Consider the following 14,276-nt stretch of genomic DNA (forward strand, 5'->3'; position numbering starts at 1 on the left):
TTGCAAGGCAGCTTCTGAACTGGTCTGTGCCCACACACTGGTAGGCAACCCAAGAGGTGGCACGGGCACCCAGCAGAGCCCTAGGAACCCTGCCATTGCCAGTGGGTTGACTCATTAAACACCTGACTTAGGATCAAAGCTGGCAGAGAAGCGAGAGACAGAGGGGTCTTGAAGGTGATTATTTTCTTTAGTTAATACATGGTGCTGGATTCTGCTTCTGTCTCAACACCCTCCTACAAGAACAAAAGCTGGGATTTGGAACAAGGCCAGGGCGACCCAGTGGAGTGTGGAATCTATTTTCTACCCCTCCCCAAACCCATCTCAGCAACCAGATTTGTAGAATATACTGGTTCATTCCTTCACCACAGCCCTTCAGCTGCCAGCAATGGACTGGCTCAAATGTGCTTTCAGTCAGCCTTTGGGGTCTTAATCCCCCCAAAGTCCCTTCTCTTTGCCAGCTAATAGCCTCTTCCTTTTTTCTCTCTCTCTCCAATCCCCTTCTGCCCCATCACAGTACCCTTCTAAGACAGAGGCCAGCCCTCCCTCAGGTCCCCTCCCATCTATCCTGACAAGTGACCTTACTTTTCACAAAAGCTTTCTGGGCCATAATGCCACTGTATTGATAATCATGTAACTGCCTGGGGCTTTACAACTTAATAAAAAAGACTTCAGCTCAAATCTCCAGCGTTAATTTCACTAACTACCCAGAAAGACATTCAGGGCAGCTGCCAACTCTCCATTTTTAAAGGAAAAGGAGTCCCGGGGTGGGGGGGATATCGGGAAAGATTAAAAATACATATTCCCAGCCCCAGAGATGCCAACAGAGATCTACCCGGACAGGATCTTTGGGATGGGAATCAGTGCTCTCTAAAAGCATCCCTGGGGGGTTTCGAGGAGTGGATCAGAACTTTTGGGGGCTCTGAGATGTGGGGCACATACCTCTAGGTCCCCAACCCCACTCCGTAGCTGACCCCACGATAGGAACCCCCACCCCAGCGCTACGGGGAGGGCATGGGATGGTGGAGAGCCCGCGGGGGGCGGAGTCTTCAAGGAGGCAAGGACTCCTAGAACGTGGGGCAGGTGGCAACCGCCTGGCGTTTGAGGCGAGGCCACCGCAGCCCAGACAGGTTGAGTAACTGGCTCAGGGTCACACAGCGAGCTCCGGCCCCGGCCGCGGGGCGGGCGCTCACCTCGATGAGCGAGTAGTTGATCTCCACGTCCGACTTGACGAAGCCCCCGCAGCCCACCACGATGTCCTCGGAGGCGCGTGCCGGACCCACGCCACTCAGCAGCAGCACCACAGCGGCGACCACCACCGCTGGCCCCGGCGGCCCCAAGCCCCTGCACTCCCGCATGGCCGGGCCTCTGCCGCCCGACCCTTCTCAGGCCTCCAGGTCCCGCCCCTAGCTCGGCGCGCTGCCCGCTGCTTCCTCCTCTGCCCGCCGCTGACAGCCCAGGCCCCGCCCCGGCGCTGCTGCGCGTGCGTGCTCCGGCGCCACGCCCCCTCGCCAGACAGGCTAACTACAGCGCATGCTCAGCAACAAAACCAGACCATTAGTGCCCTACGGTGGCCTGGAGGACTCCGCGCACCGTCTGTCAGGTGCAGTTGCAAGGTGCCTGATTACAGTCACAAACTCCAAAGTTGAATTATGCTTTGGAATTCAATATCGCTGAAACTGGAAACGACAAGAGACTGTTGATTTAAGTATCCAACTACTCCCCCGAATGTTTTTGGCACATGTATTTCACAGGTGATATATAATCTCAAAAACCCGTTTAGGAATTTGAGTCAGTGCATTTTTCCATTATAAATAATCAGTACTTTTTAAAAAAAGCAATACATAGGCCATTTAAGGTCAGCATTATGTTTTATTTTCCAACGTTTTTTTTTTTGTTTTTTTATTTTTATTTTTGGGACAGAGAGAGACAGAGCATGAACGGGGGAGGGGCAGAGAGAGAGGGAGACACAGAATCGGAAACAGGCTCCAGGCTCCGAGCCATCAGCCCAGAGCCTGGGGCTCGAACTCACGGACCGCGAGATCGTGACCTGGCTGAAGTCGGACGCTTAACCGACGGCGCCACCCAGGCGCCCCCAGCATTATGTTTTAAAAAAAAAGGTATTTGAAATTTATTTTAATCCCAGTTCTAATAACATTTGTGTAGAAACAAACTTGAGGGTTTTTCTCCCATAAGCAAGAGATGCAAACAGTTAATTTACTTTGAATTGTCTGTGATTTGAAGCATGGTTTGTCAGCACGTTGTGCTTTGCCCCAAGATTATACATATACTATGACAAAAACTGAATTTAACTGCAAGTTACCACATCAAAAGAGACAAAAATTGCTTTTCTGACCTGATATTGGAATTCTTCCATTTTGCCCTAAAAGAGAATCAAGCCCTTTATTTTGATAGTTTTTATATTTTATTTCTAAACAACCAGGTAAAAGAGAAAATTTCCCACTAGAATTTATCATTGTGGCCAAGACTTAAGCAATATACAACTATGAATCATAGGGAGTTTAGACCATGCAATGGTTAAAACCTTCATGGGTCCTATAATGGAATGATACATCCCCCAAGGATCTCAGTCATGAGCACATCTGATTTCAGTTTCTCACTCTGCACTCTCACTGGAAATACAGTGGAATTCTCAACTATTTGGTTATAGAGAGAATCCAGCTTAATATTTATTTCATTTATTGGGTATTTATAACTACAACTGAAACAGATGCCCTTTCCTCTCCCTAGCATGAGTCCCTGGTTTGTCTTAGAAAATCCGCATGGGGCTGAAAGCCACCAGTTAGGAAATGCTGACCCATGGAACCTTCTCACCTTACAGAATGAGAAACTGGGGCTGAGAGGGGGAAAGGGACTAGTTTAGGGCTCTGCATTCAGCCCTGTACTGTTCAGGGGACTGGGTTCTGTTCTTGGCTCACCCAACTGATTTCCTCTGTGTTCTTCCTTACTTTCTGACCATTCCCCCAAAATTCCCACCATTCCCCACAAATTCATCTTCACATATACAATAAAATAAACACTAGGACTGTGGCAATGCCTATCAGAGGTGGGGTCACATGGGGTCACAGTAAGAGAGGCCTCCCCCTAATTTCCATCAGCCTCCACCAAGATCACCTCAAATAAGCAGACATAATTTATAAATGTGAACAGCAGACCTGCCACACTCAGCTTCAAAACTGAGTTGTTCTCTGTGTTCCTGCTCTTCCAGAAGACCCAGGCCGGAGGACCGCTGAAGGCATACTGACTTGGGCCCCAGGCCAGGGTTGGGAAACCCCAAAAGAAAGGGGAGCCCACACAGTGGAGGCCGTACGAGAAGTGGCATTCAAGAGCTGCAGAGAAGTGACAAGGCGATGTGGAGAATGCATAGAGTCTGACTCCTTCCTCCAAACTGAGTACCTATGTTTGCCTGTCTGAAAAAGCTGTCTTTTCATTTCTATCTTGAAAAGAATACATGCTCATGGCAGAAAGAAAGAAAACAGAAAAAGGAAAGGAAAAAGAAAAGAAAAATGAGGATTTAACATGATCACTGCTGGACTGCACGTCCATTTTTAAAATCTATGCATACATGTTGCATAAAGGATTTCCCCAAAAGAGCTACTGTCTGGGAACACACCTTGCTTTAACACCCAGGAGAGGAAGGCAAAGATTTGACTTCCTTCTCCCCCTTTCCCCAACCTAAGAATATACTTTTTTTTTTTGCATAAATATTATAGCCTATTTTGCATTATAATCTTGTTTTCATTTAGCATTTAGCAACTATCTTTCCATATTATATTTCTGAAATGGCACAGTGAACTACTGCTTAGTAACCTATGGATAACATAACATTACTAATACTAATAATCGCTAACTTATTGAGCATTTACTGTGTTCTTGGCACTGTGCTAAACTCTTTATTAGTAATCTTAATATCTTCCCACCACCCTACAGGCAGACAGTATCCATCCCACCTGCTGCGGGACTGGAGGGTTTTATCGGGATGCCACTGCACTTTCCGGGGCTCCGAGATCCCCTCCCCCAATGCCGGCTCGGGCCACCCAGAGTGCCCCCTCCAATCGCCTCGTCTCATCCCTTCCCGCCCCACCCTTGCCGCGCGGCGGGACCTTGCCCCGGGCCTGGCGATCCCGGAGCTGGAATCCCAGCCTGGCCTGTCAGTCTCCGCCCCTTCCAGGACCCGGAGCGCGGCAAGGAGGCTGTCTCGGGACAGACGGACAGACCGCGGGGCGGACAGACGGACAGGCACGGGAGGCGCGCGATGGCCGCGGCTGCAGAACCCTGTGTGGGACAGGGAGTAAGTCCCCCCACCCCCACCCCGCCTCCTGCCCCACTCTTCTTTTCCGGGCTTGGTAGGTCTCTCCGGCAGCTTTCTCCAGGGGGTGATACCGGGGAGGGGAGAGACCACCAAATTCCCAGGCAAACAGCAGGCAAGTGCGGGCCCTTTAACCGAGCCTCCCTCTGGAGACCCCAGCACCACTAACGGGGCCTCCCAACCTCCCAGCTGCCTGCAGGCTTTGACCTCTATTTGCATAAAGCTTCAGGACCCCCACCTCTCTCTCTGGCTTCCTCTTTCATCCAGGCTTTTAGCGAAGGACTCTGGGAAAGAGGCTCATGGGATGGGAGCAAGGGTCGCAAACTCCCAGGATTTCAGGGGCCGGGCCGGTAAGGCAATAGTAATAGCTGATATTAATTGAGGGCTTACTTTGTGCCCCACATCCTCCTATGTGCTTTATTGCTATCAACCCATTTAATTCAATCCTTAGAGGTAGATTCTCTGAACACCACCCCTCTCCTTTGCAACAAAGGAAACTGAGGCACAGGGAAGTTGAAGTTCACAGAGCTGGCCATTGGCAAAGTGGGGAGCAGTGAAGAAAGATAACCAGTGTGGGAGAGGGAGGGCTGTTAATATAGTAGGAAGAGAACTGAAGAGCCATATTCTCTGAACTTCCCATTCAGACTTTTTGTAGCGTTAGAGAAGGCCAGCCAAGAGGCTGAGAGAAGAATCACAGACCCAGGGGCACCTGGGGGGCTCAGTCCATTAAGCATCTGGCTCTTGACTTGGGATCAGGTCATGATTTCATGGTTCGTGGGTTCAAGCCCCAGGGCTCAGCGCTGACAGCATGGAGCCTGCTTGGGATTCTCTATCTCTCCCGCTGTCTCTGCCCCTCCCCTACTCCTGTGCTTGTTCTCTCTCTCTCTCTCTCTCTCTCTCAATAAATAAACTTAAAAAAAAAAAAAAAAGAATCACAGATCAAGACCCTCTGTAGAACAAGCTTTGGGGTCAAACAAGCTTCATGGGAATTAGCTCTGCCACTTTCTGTATGTGTGGGCCTGAAGAAGGCTGTTCCCCTCTCAGTGCCTCAGTTCCCTGGTCTGTGAAATGGGAACAGTAACACCTACCTCTTAAAATACAAGGCTTAAACGACAGTCTGCACCCAGTATTCATCCTGGAACCCAGGTATCCCAGACTCCAGGACCCAGCCACCTTGGTTCAAATCCCAGCACCACCACTTTCCACCTGGGTGACTATCACCCAGGTTATGTAACCTTTCTGGGCCTCAGCTTCCTCATATGCAAAATTGGTAGCATAATTGCCTGTACTTCTTAGGGCTGATATTAGCATTAAAGGAGTTGAGACTTATAAGGTACTCCAGAGAGTGCTGGGCCCATTTTCATGTCAATGTTAGGAGTCCAAATGGTTACCTTGCCCCCTAATCAGGTGAATCTGGGACTCCTGCATTGTATGATCACAAGGGTCACCCCGGTGTTCCCTCAGGTCTGGAACTGGACAGAGCCTGAACCCATTGCTGCCCACCTACTGAATGTGTGCTTCCTGAAAACGGCAGGGATCTGGGTACCCCCGATGTACCTCTGGGTCCTTGGCCCCATCTACCTCCTCTACATCCATCGCCACGGCAACAACTACCTCCGGATGTCCCCGCTCTTCAAGGCCAAAATGGTAACCTCTGCCTCTGGGAGGCTGTAACCAGACAGTGGTTGGGAGGTGTGGGAAGCTGGCTGGAGCCTTGGCGGAGACCCCAAAGTGGACACTCCTCCTTTCAAGGAGCACCCAGGGTGGGGACAAGACGGGGACCTCTTAGTCAAACAGAGCAATACTCCAGAGAGGCTACAGAGGTAAACTCTGTGGAACCAGATTCCCCCAAACAGATGTGGTGACAATGAAAATCCACGCATCTGCAAACACACACATCCGGATGTTCAGATGTTCCTGGCCAGTTTATGACTACCATACCTTGGAATTACCCACAGTGTGTGAGGTATACTCCTGGGGTACACGAGGTGATTTTAGGGTCACACTTGGGTGAACTTTAAAAAATTTTTTGAACAGGTACGCGTTGATTTTTATGTTTTCCCATTGGCAGTTCTAAACACCAGTTCTTAAAATTTTTTTGTATTTATTTTAGTGTGTTACAAAAACACAGGCATTCCAAGTGTGAGCCTTTCTGCTCATCCATCCCGTTCTCCAAACTTCTACAAGAATGTCGTTCCCAGGCATTAAGGAATCTGCTCCTGAAATCATTGTTGTACTATATACTAACTAACTTGGATTAAATTAAAAAAAAAAAAAAAAAAAAAAAAAAGAACGTCCTTCCCATACCACCTCGTTAATTTTTGTCCTATTGTCGAACTCTTCCTTAAAGGGCCAGACAGTATATATTTGAGGCTTTGAAGGTCCATGTGGATTCCATGTCACCTACTCTGCCATTGCAGCAGAAAAGCAGCCACAAACGACAGTAAATAAATAAGCATGACTGTGTCTCAATAGCATTTTCTCGAAAGTCACTGAAATTTAAATTTCATGTAATTTTCACACATCACGACATATTATACTTTTTTGAGTTTTGTTCAATGATTGAAAAACGTCAAAAACCATCCTTAGCTCACAGGGGATACACAAATAGGCAGCGTGTCAAACCCAGGCCCCCAGTAGTACTTGGAGCCCCGCTTTGGACTGTGGGGTGCTTGTAATAGTTCCTGCTATGCGCCCAGAGGCCTCGTCTTCTCTCCCACCTGTGTCCACCCTCTGCTTTCCTGCTTTCTCTCATTCAGAAGAGAGATCCCCGCATCTTAGAGAAAGGTCTGGAGACATACCAGTCCTGACAGAGCTTCTCCTTGATTTTATAGCAGGGGTCACGGGTGTCTGGGTGGCTCAGTCGGTTAAGCATCCAATTTCGGCTCAGGTCATGATCTCGCTGTTGGTGAGTTCAAGTCCTGTGTCGGGCTGTGTGCTGACAGCTCAGAGCCTGGAGCCTGGTTCAGACTCTGTGTCTCCCTCTCTCTTTGCCCATCACTCACTCGTGCTCTCTCTGTCAAAAATAAATAAACATTAAAAACTTTTTAAAAATAGTAGAGGTCAAAGGGACTTGAAGAGAGTGTAACTTTTTCATCCCCTGCATGAATGTTGTTTCAGGCCGCTTCTTATTGATTGATTGATTGATTGATTGATTGATAAATATTTATTTTCGAGAGACACAGAGTGTGAGTGGGGGGAGGGGCAGAGAGAGGGAGATATACACACACACACACACACACACACACACACACACACACAGAATCCAAAGCAGCCTCCAGGCTCCGAGCTGTCAGCACAGAGCCCGATGTAGGGCTCGAACTCATGAACCATGAGATTGTGACCTGAGCCGAAGTCGGACAGTTAACCATCTGAGCCACCCAGGAGCCCCTTTTTTTAAAAATTTTTTTGATGTTTATTTATTTGAGAGAGACAGACAGACAGAGCATGAGCGGGGGAGGGGCAGAGAGAGAGAAAGACACAGAATTTGAAGCAGGCTCCAGGCTCTGAGCTGTCAGCACAGAGCCCGATGCAGGGCTTGAACTCACGAACCATGAGAACATGACCTGAGCTGAAGTTGGACACTTAACCTACTGAGCCACCCAGGCGCCCCCATGGCGCTTCTTCATACCTAAAGCACCTCGCCTGCGTACTCTTGGTGCACCCTGCCCCACCCTCGCATTCTGGAAAATACTGGGTTGGCCTGGGTCCCTGGGGCATATTATTTATAGGACACTTCCAGGTCAAGGTGAATCTGTAGGTAAGGCTCCCCTTCCTGCTTCTTATTCGGCATCTCTCACACTGGCACTGTTAAATTATGATGTTGGGACCTTAGCCGTGCCTCATCCAGAGCCACTGCCCAGTGGGCGTGGGGTCCCTGTCTGGTTTGCCCCCACCCTTCTTTTTGCCCGCCGGCCTTATCTAGCCAAGCCTGTTTCCCAGGTGCTTGGGCTTGCCCTCATCATCCTGTGCACGTCCAGCGTGTCTGTGGCTCTCTGGAGAATCCAGCGGGGAACACCCCAGGCCCCAGAATTCCTCATTCATCCTACTGTGTGGCTCACCACGACGGTAAGGACAACCCAGGCTTGCTGGGCTTGCTCCTGGCTGAGAGGCTTCTCTTGCCCTGGTGGAGGGTGTGGGGCAGAGCACAGCTCCCTTCCGCCCTCCCTGCCCCTGCCCACCTTAAGGGGCCTGTCGTGACTCTCCTGTCCAGAGCTTCGCCATGTTCCTGGTCCACACAGAGAGGAAGAAAGGGGTCCGGGCATCGGGGCTGCTGTTTGGATACTGGCTCCTCTGCTTTCTCTTGCCAGCGACCAGTGCTGCCCAGCTGGCCTCGCAAGGGGTAAGTGGAAGCCTGGGGAACCGATGTGGCAGTTTCAGGCCGTGGGTTGCCCTGCCTCCGTCCTTCCTCCTCCCCTTTCCGCACATGACTTATTGTCTACACAGGGACACACACCACGGTTGCTTAAATTCCAGTGACACACAGGCATACTCACTCACACAGGTGTATGTGTCATCCCATATGTTTTTATGGACACTCATTCCCAGGGTCTTACACACTTAGCTCACACACTTCACTTGCACAGCAGACGCACCCCTTTGTGCCCCACCTTTCATGCATCACACAACTACCGTCTGAAACACACCCACACCTGCCGCCACCCAGTGTGTCTGTGCCTTCAAGCTCCCACACGATTCAGGCACATGCATCGCCCATTCCCACACTGCACACCCATGCACACGTCCTCCCTTGCACCACTGGCCACAGGTGCAGTGTTGGTTCACACCGTCAGGAGCTTCCCCGATGAAATTTGAAAGTGGCCCCATAGGGGCGCATGGGTGGCTTGGTCGGTTAAATGTCTGCCTTCAGGTCAGGTCGTGATCTTGCGGTTCGTGGGTTCGAGCCCCACGTCGGGCTCTGTGCTGACGGCTCGGAGCCGGGAGCCTGCTTTGGATTCTGTGTCTCTCTCTCTGCCCCTCCTTCACTCATACTCTGTCTGTCTCTCAAAAATAATAAACAGTCTCTCTCAATAAATAATAAAAATTTTTAAAAAATTAGGTCTAATTAGTATTAGGTCTAATACCTCATACTCCAGATGGTAGCTGGCAGAGTTAATAAGCAAGGGGACTTACAAGGCTTGTCCTGGGCACCACAGGACGAGTAGATGTCCGCACCTGCCACCAGAATCTTCGAAGTATATAGAGGCTTATGTCCAGACAGTCTCCTCAACATGTTACTCTCTCAAGTTTGTGTTCTTGAAAAGGCTCCTAGTGCGAGACACGAGTGAGTGGAATGACCTCCCAAAACACACTCTTTCTGTATGAGCATGCACATCTCCCCTCATTCTCACCTACCCTCACCCATGCTCCCCTCTGGACATAATATGCATTGTTGCATATCCATCCATATTTCTTTTTCATTTTATGTAGAGAGAGTGAGCACTGTGCTTTCAGCTCACTCTCAAGACCATGAGATCAGGACCTGATCCAAAATCAAGAGTCAGATGCTCAACCCACTGAGCTACCCAGGCTTCCCTTCCCCCCACCCCCTCCCTATATTTCGGTTTCCCATCCTGGCCAATAGCAGTTCCGTGTTAAGGGACACATCGGATCTGTTTACCTGCAAAGAGAGAAATAGCCCAGACCTCGGTTCCTCAACCTCAGCTCTCTTGACATCATTCTCTTTGGGGCGGGGGGAGCCATTCTCACCTTGTCGGATGTTAAACAGCATCCCCGGCCTCCACCCGCTAGATGCCAAGTGCACACCTTCCCCTGATGGTAAAACCCAAGAGTGTCTGCAGACACTGTCACATGTCCCTTGGGGACAAATTTGCCCCAGTTGAAAAGTGCTTGCGTAGTTGGGATGCTCACCCCAGATCTGGAGACCCCCTGCAACGGGCTGTAGATCATTTCTCCAGCCAAATGGTTGCTCCAGTCGTGCTCCCAAAAGGAAAAGGCAGAGACATACCATTCTGTCCTTAAGGACAGATTTTCACAAAGTAATCTTTGTAACCGATGGGAAAACTGCCCAGGCCATCCACTGATGTGTGCAAAGCTAGGTTCCCCCAGCAGCCAGATGCAGCGCAGAAATAATAATATTGTGACCACGCATTAATATTGTGACCCCGGCCACATGCCAGGCCCTGCAAAAGGCACTTGATGTCATGTCTTCATTGGATTCTTACAAGAATGTGCTATGGCAGATTCTCACAGTCCCGTTTTAAAGATGGGGAAACCAAGGCTAAGAGAAATGAGCGGCTTCCTCAAGGTCACACGGCCGAGGAGCGCAGAGCCCAAGTCCATCTCCCCCAAATTCAGAACAAATGTTCCGATAGAAACAGTGGTAAAAAATGGCATTATAGAGAAGGTGAGCCACGATGTAGCTGGGATATCAAATTGTCTAATGCCTCAGAAAACAAAAGTAAGAACAAAAGAGTGTAGATGCAGGAATTCAACAGCAAAAGTTCTTGATTTGGATCGGATCATCTGGGTGCCCTTGAGCAAGGTGCTATTGCTTCTGTGAACTTGGTTTCTGCATGAGTAAAATAGACCAGCTAAACTCCAGCTGGGGTCAGAGTGGGGAGGGACTTGATGAGACAGTGCCCAAAAAGACTTCCGCATAGGCACAGGGTGGAGTAAATGCTCACTAAATCCAGTTCCCTTCTTTTTTATTTAAGTTTATTTATTTATTTTGAGAGAGAGAGAGAGAGAGAGAGCGAGCGAGCGCACACATGCACGCAACCGGGGGAGGGGCAGAGAGAGGAGAGAGAGAAAATCCCAAGCATGCTCTGCACCGTGAGTCTGAGCCCAACGCAAGCCCCATGGGAGGCTGGATCTCACAACGGTGAGATCATGACCTGAGCTGAAACTGAGAGTCCAATGCTTAATCGACTGAGCCACCCAGGTGCCCCAAACCAGTTTCCCTCTTAAACCAGAAAACACTGGCCATGAGGAAGCAGAATGGGATATTGGGGTGGGGGCTGGAGTAGAGAAGGGCTTTCCTCCGTGGCACAAGGAGAAAGAAAAAGTATCCCCCCTGCTCACATTCCAGGGGCTGTGGTCAACTGTCACCTGCCTAAGGGGAGACACATGCCTCCCCCCATTTCATGCAGAGTATGGGGGTCGGGTGTTCCTAAATCGCGTCACCAGGCATGCCGGGGGCACCGGCTTTCAAACCCTGTGGCTCTGGCTCCCTGCCTGGGCACTGCTCATAGCTTCAGAAACCTGCTCAGCCGTGACCATTCCTCCCCTTAGAGACACCCTGCCCAGCTTCTGCTTCCCACAGGCCTCTGGCTGCAGACTTCAACATGCCAGACTCGATGGGACTTGTGCTTTCTCACCCACAGGGCTTCCAGAGTGACCCCTACTACCACCTGTCGACCTACCTGTGCTTGTCTCTGGTGCTGGCACAGTTTGTGCTGTCCTGCCTCGTCGATCAACCCCCCTTCTTCCCTAAAGACCCCCAACAGTCTGTAAGTTGCCGTGTCTCCAACCCAGCACCTCCCTTGTCCCTGTTTCATTTCTGGTCTCAGCTTCCCCGTGGGACAGAAGGGAGCTAAACTAGGACACGAGCCTTTCATAATTTTTTACCCATTCTTTCATTCAGCAAAATGTGTATTGTATATCTGTGCCCTAGGCTGGCCAACTTTTTCTGATCAGAGCAAGATAGAAAGTATTTTAGGCTTTGTGGGCCATATGGCCTCTGTGGCATCGATTCAACTCTGTTGCTGCTGCACAGATAGTATGTCAAAGGAGTATGGCTGTATTCCAGTAAAATTTTACTTGCAGAAACAGGCACTGTGCCAGATCTGGCCCAGGAGCTGTGGTCCAGTCCCTGCGCTGTACCCCAGCTAGGTGCCGAGGATCTATGGCAAACAAGCAGACGTAGTCCCTGTCCTCATGCAGCTAACAGCCAAGTAGAGCAACCAGACATTAATCACATAATTGCACAAGCACGTAGAAAGTTGCATTTGGGGCAAGTGCCCTGCAGGAGAAATTCGGGGTCCGTGAGAGTTTACAACAGGTAGCACTGAACTAGCCTGTGAAATCAGGAAAGAATTCTCTGAGGAAGAGACAGTTGAGCTAAGGTCACCTAAGGAAAAAAAAATGCTCAGTGACATGAGTAATCAAATGAACACTCTAGAACTTTTTTGTTCTGTGAGAATGAAAGAAAACATTAAAAATTGATAATAAGCTGTGATGGCAAAGATGTGGTGAAATAAGCAGTCTCGTGCTCTAGTGGTAAAAGGTGAAGATGCGTGCAGTTTTTCTGGAGCAGCTGGCAACGTCTCAGGACAGATCCCTCCGCACTTCTCACCATAATCCCTGAGGGATGTTGTCGAGGATGTTATTGTCTGTGTCACACATGTTCTGTGCTTCTAGGAGCTTCTTAGTCTCAGTATTAGTAATAGTTGTTCCCCTGGGAAGCTGTTAGTTCTTACCTATTGGTTGCTGTCAGATTTGTGGCACAAATCGCTTTGGGCCTTACCTGCTAGGAAGCACCTAGCCCACGGGTATTCACCTGTAACAAGCAGTCAGGGCATCTCAATGCGCACTTCCAGTAATACCGAGCTCACGGTCCGTTCATCCGGTCTTCCTGACCTTGGTTCCCTTGCCTTATACTGGCCATGGAATGTGAGATTTGCGTCCTTCACCAACACCATCTCTTGTCTTTACAGAATCCATGCCCAGAGGCTGGAGCTTCCTTCCCCTCCAAGGCCATGTTCTGGTGGGTTTCTGGGTAAGTAGAGTAGCAGGGAAGGGGCCAAGGTGCATTTGCTTTCTTATTCGTTACTACACCTCTTCCCCCCAAGATGTTTCCGGTCAAGCCTACCAAGGTCAGCCAGGCTTTCTTCCTCCCAGCCTCAGTGCTTCTCTGTCCGATGTCAGTGTGTCCAACCTCCACACCCCATTCCCATTCACTCACTGGAGTGAGATCTGGGTTTGAGTCCGGCTTTCCCTCTTAGCTGGCCTATATCACAAACATTCAGGACCTCAGTTTTCCCCTCTGTAAAAGGGGAACAGCTCTACCTTCATTAAATGTACATTGCTTAGTGCTTATGCACAGTAGGTGCTCAACAAAACCAAATCTATTCCTTGGATGCATTTGTTCCACCGGCATCTAATATGCACCTGCTATTTGCTAAGCACCAGGAGTAAGGACATAAGAGACCACATCTTTACTCCCCAGAGGCTCCCAGAGGTGGAGAAGACATGTGTTTCTCCAGGGCCAGCACACCAGGCAGTGAGGATGCCCTGTCCCCTCCAGACCACATTGCAGTCAGATCTTTGCAGCCCCTGGATTCGAATCCTGGCCTCGCCATTTTCTGGCTGTGTGACCCTGGGCAAGCTGCTTAACCTCTCTGCATCTCAGTCCCCGCCCCTGAAAAATGAGGATAATAAGAGCATCTACCTAATAGGGGTGTGGGAATTAAATGAAATAAGGCTTCAAAGCACTGAGCACAGGGTCTGGCCCATAATGAGTATTATACAAAGTGGTTGGTGAATACATAAAGACTAGAATGCCCTTGGGGTGAGGAATTGGTGGGAAGTGCATACGGTTTGGCCAAACAGCTCTAGAGAGGACCTAGCCCTCTGTTTCCCAAATGTAGGCATTTGTGGATCATTCTTCAAGCTTTTTGCCATATTGGGATTTTATTTTCCTTCCTTTACTTAGTGGTTTTTTTTCTTTCTTTTTTTTCCTATTTTTAAACTCATTTCTCTTTCTTTTTTAAAAAAGTTTATTTGTTTTAAGACAGAGAAAGAGAGGGAGAGAGAGAATTAGCGAGGGAGGGACTGAGAGAGAGGACGACACAGGATCAGAAGTGGGCTCTATGCCGACAGTGCAGAGCCCGATTTGGGGCTTGAACCCACAACCCGTGAGATCATGACCCAAGTCGAAGTTGGATGCCCAACCGACAGAGCCACCCAGGCGCCTGGTTTTTGGTTT

General features: G+C 49.6%; 2 protein-coding genes across 7 annotated transcripts in view; one reads left to right on the plus strand and one right to left on the minus strand.

Moving 5' to 3' along the window:
• The window catches only part of LOC131501628 (BOS complex subunit NOMO1), a 56,704-nt gene extending 55,248 nt beyond the window's left edge, over nt 1-1,456 (minus strand). For both annotated transcript variants that reach the window (XM_058711924.1, XM_058711923.1), the window contains exon 1: nt 1,191-1,456. In XM_058711924.1, the coding sequence (XP_058567907.1) occupies nt 1,191-1,355 (165 nt within the window). In that variant the 5' untranslated portion in view covers nt 1,356-1,456. The remainder of the gene's footprint in view (nt 1-1,190) is intronic.
• A 2,673-nt stretch (nt 1,457-4,129) lies between these two features.
• ABCC6 (ATP binding cassette subfamily C member 6) overlaps nt 4,130-14,276 on the plus strand; it is a 50,814-nt gene continuing 40,667 nt past the window's right edge. Inside the window, exons 1-6 of one of the 5 annotated variants that reach the window (XM_058710428.1) lie at nt 4,130-4,309; nt 5,792-5,974; nt 8,270-8,395; nt 8,541-8,669; nt 11,674-11,799; nt 13,006-13,067. In XM_058710428.1, the coding sequence (XP_058566411.1) occupies nt 4,274-4,309; nt 5,792-5,974; nt 8,270-8,395; nt 8,541-8,669; nt 11,674-11,799; nt 13,006-13,067 (662 nt within the window). In that variant the 5' untranslated portion in view covers nt 4,130-4,273. Of the gene's footprint in view, nt 4,310-4,551; nt 4,678-5,791; nt 5,975-8,269; nt 8,396-8,540; nt 8,670-11,673; nt 11,800-13,005; nt 13,068-14,276 lie in introns of those variants that run through there. The other 4 variants (XM_058710424.1, XM_058710423.1, XM_058710427.1 and 1 more) reach the window with 4 other exon arrangements.

Source organism: Neofelis nebulosa, chromosome 18, assembly GCF_028018385.1.
Source record: "Neofelis nebulosa isolate mNeoNeb1 chromosome 18, mNeoNeb1.pri, whole genome shotgun sequence".
Classification (NCBI taxonomy): Eukaryota; Metazoa; Chordata; class Mammalia; order Carnivora; family Felidae; genus Neofelis; species Neofelis nebulosa.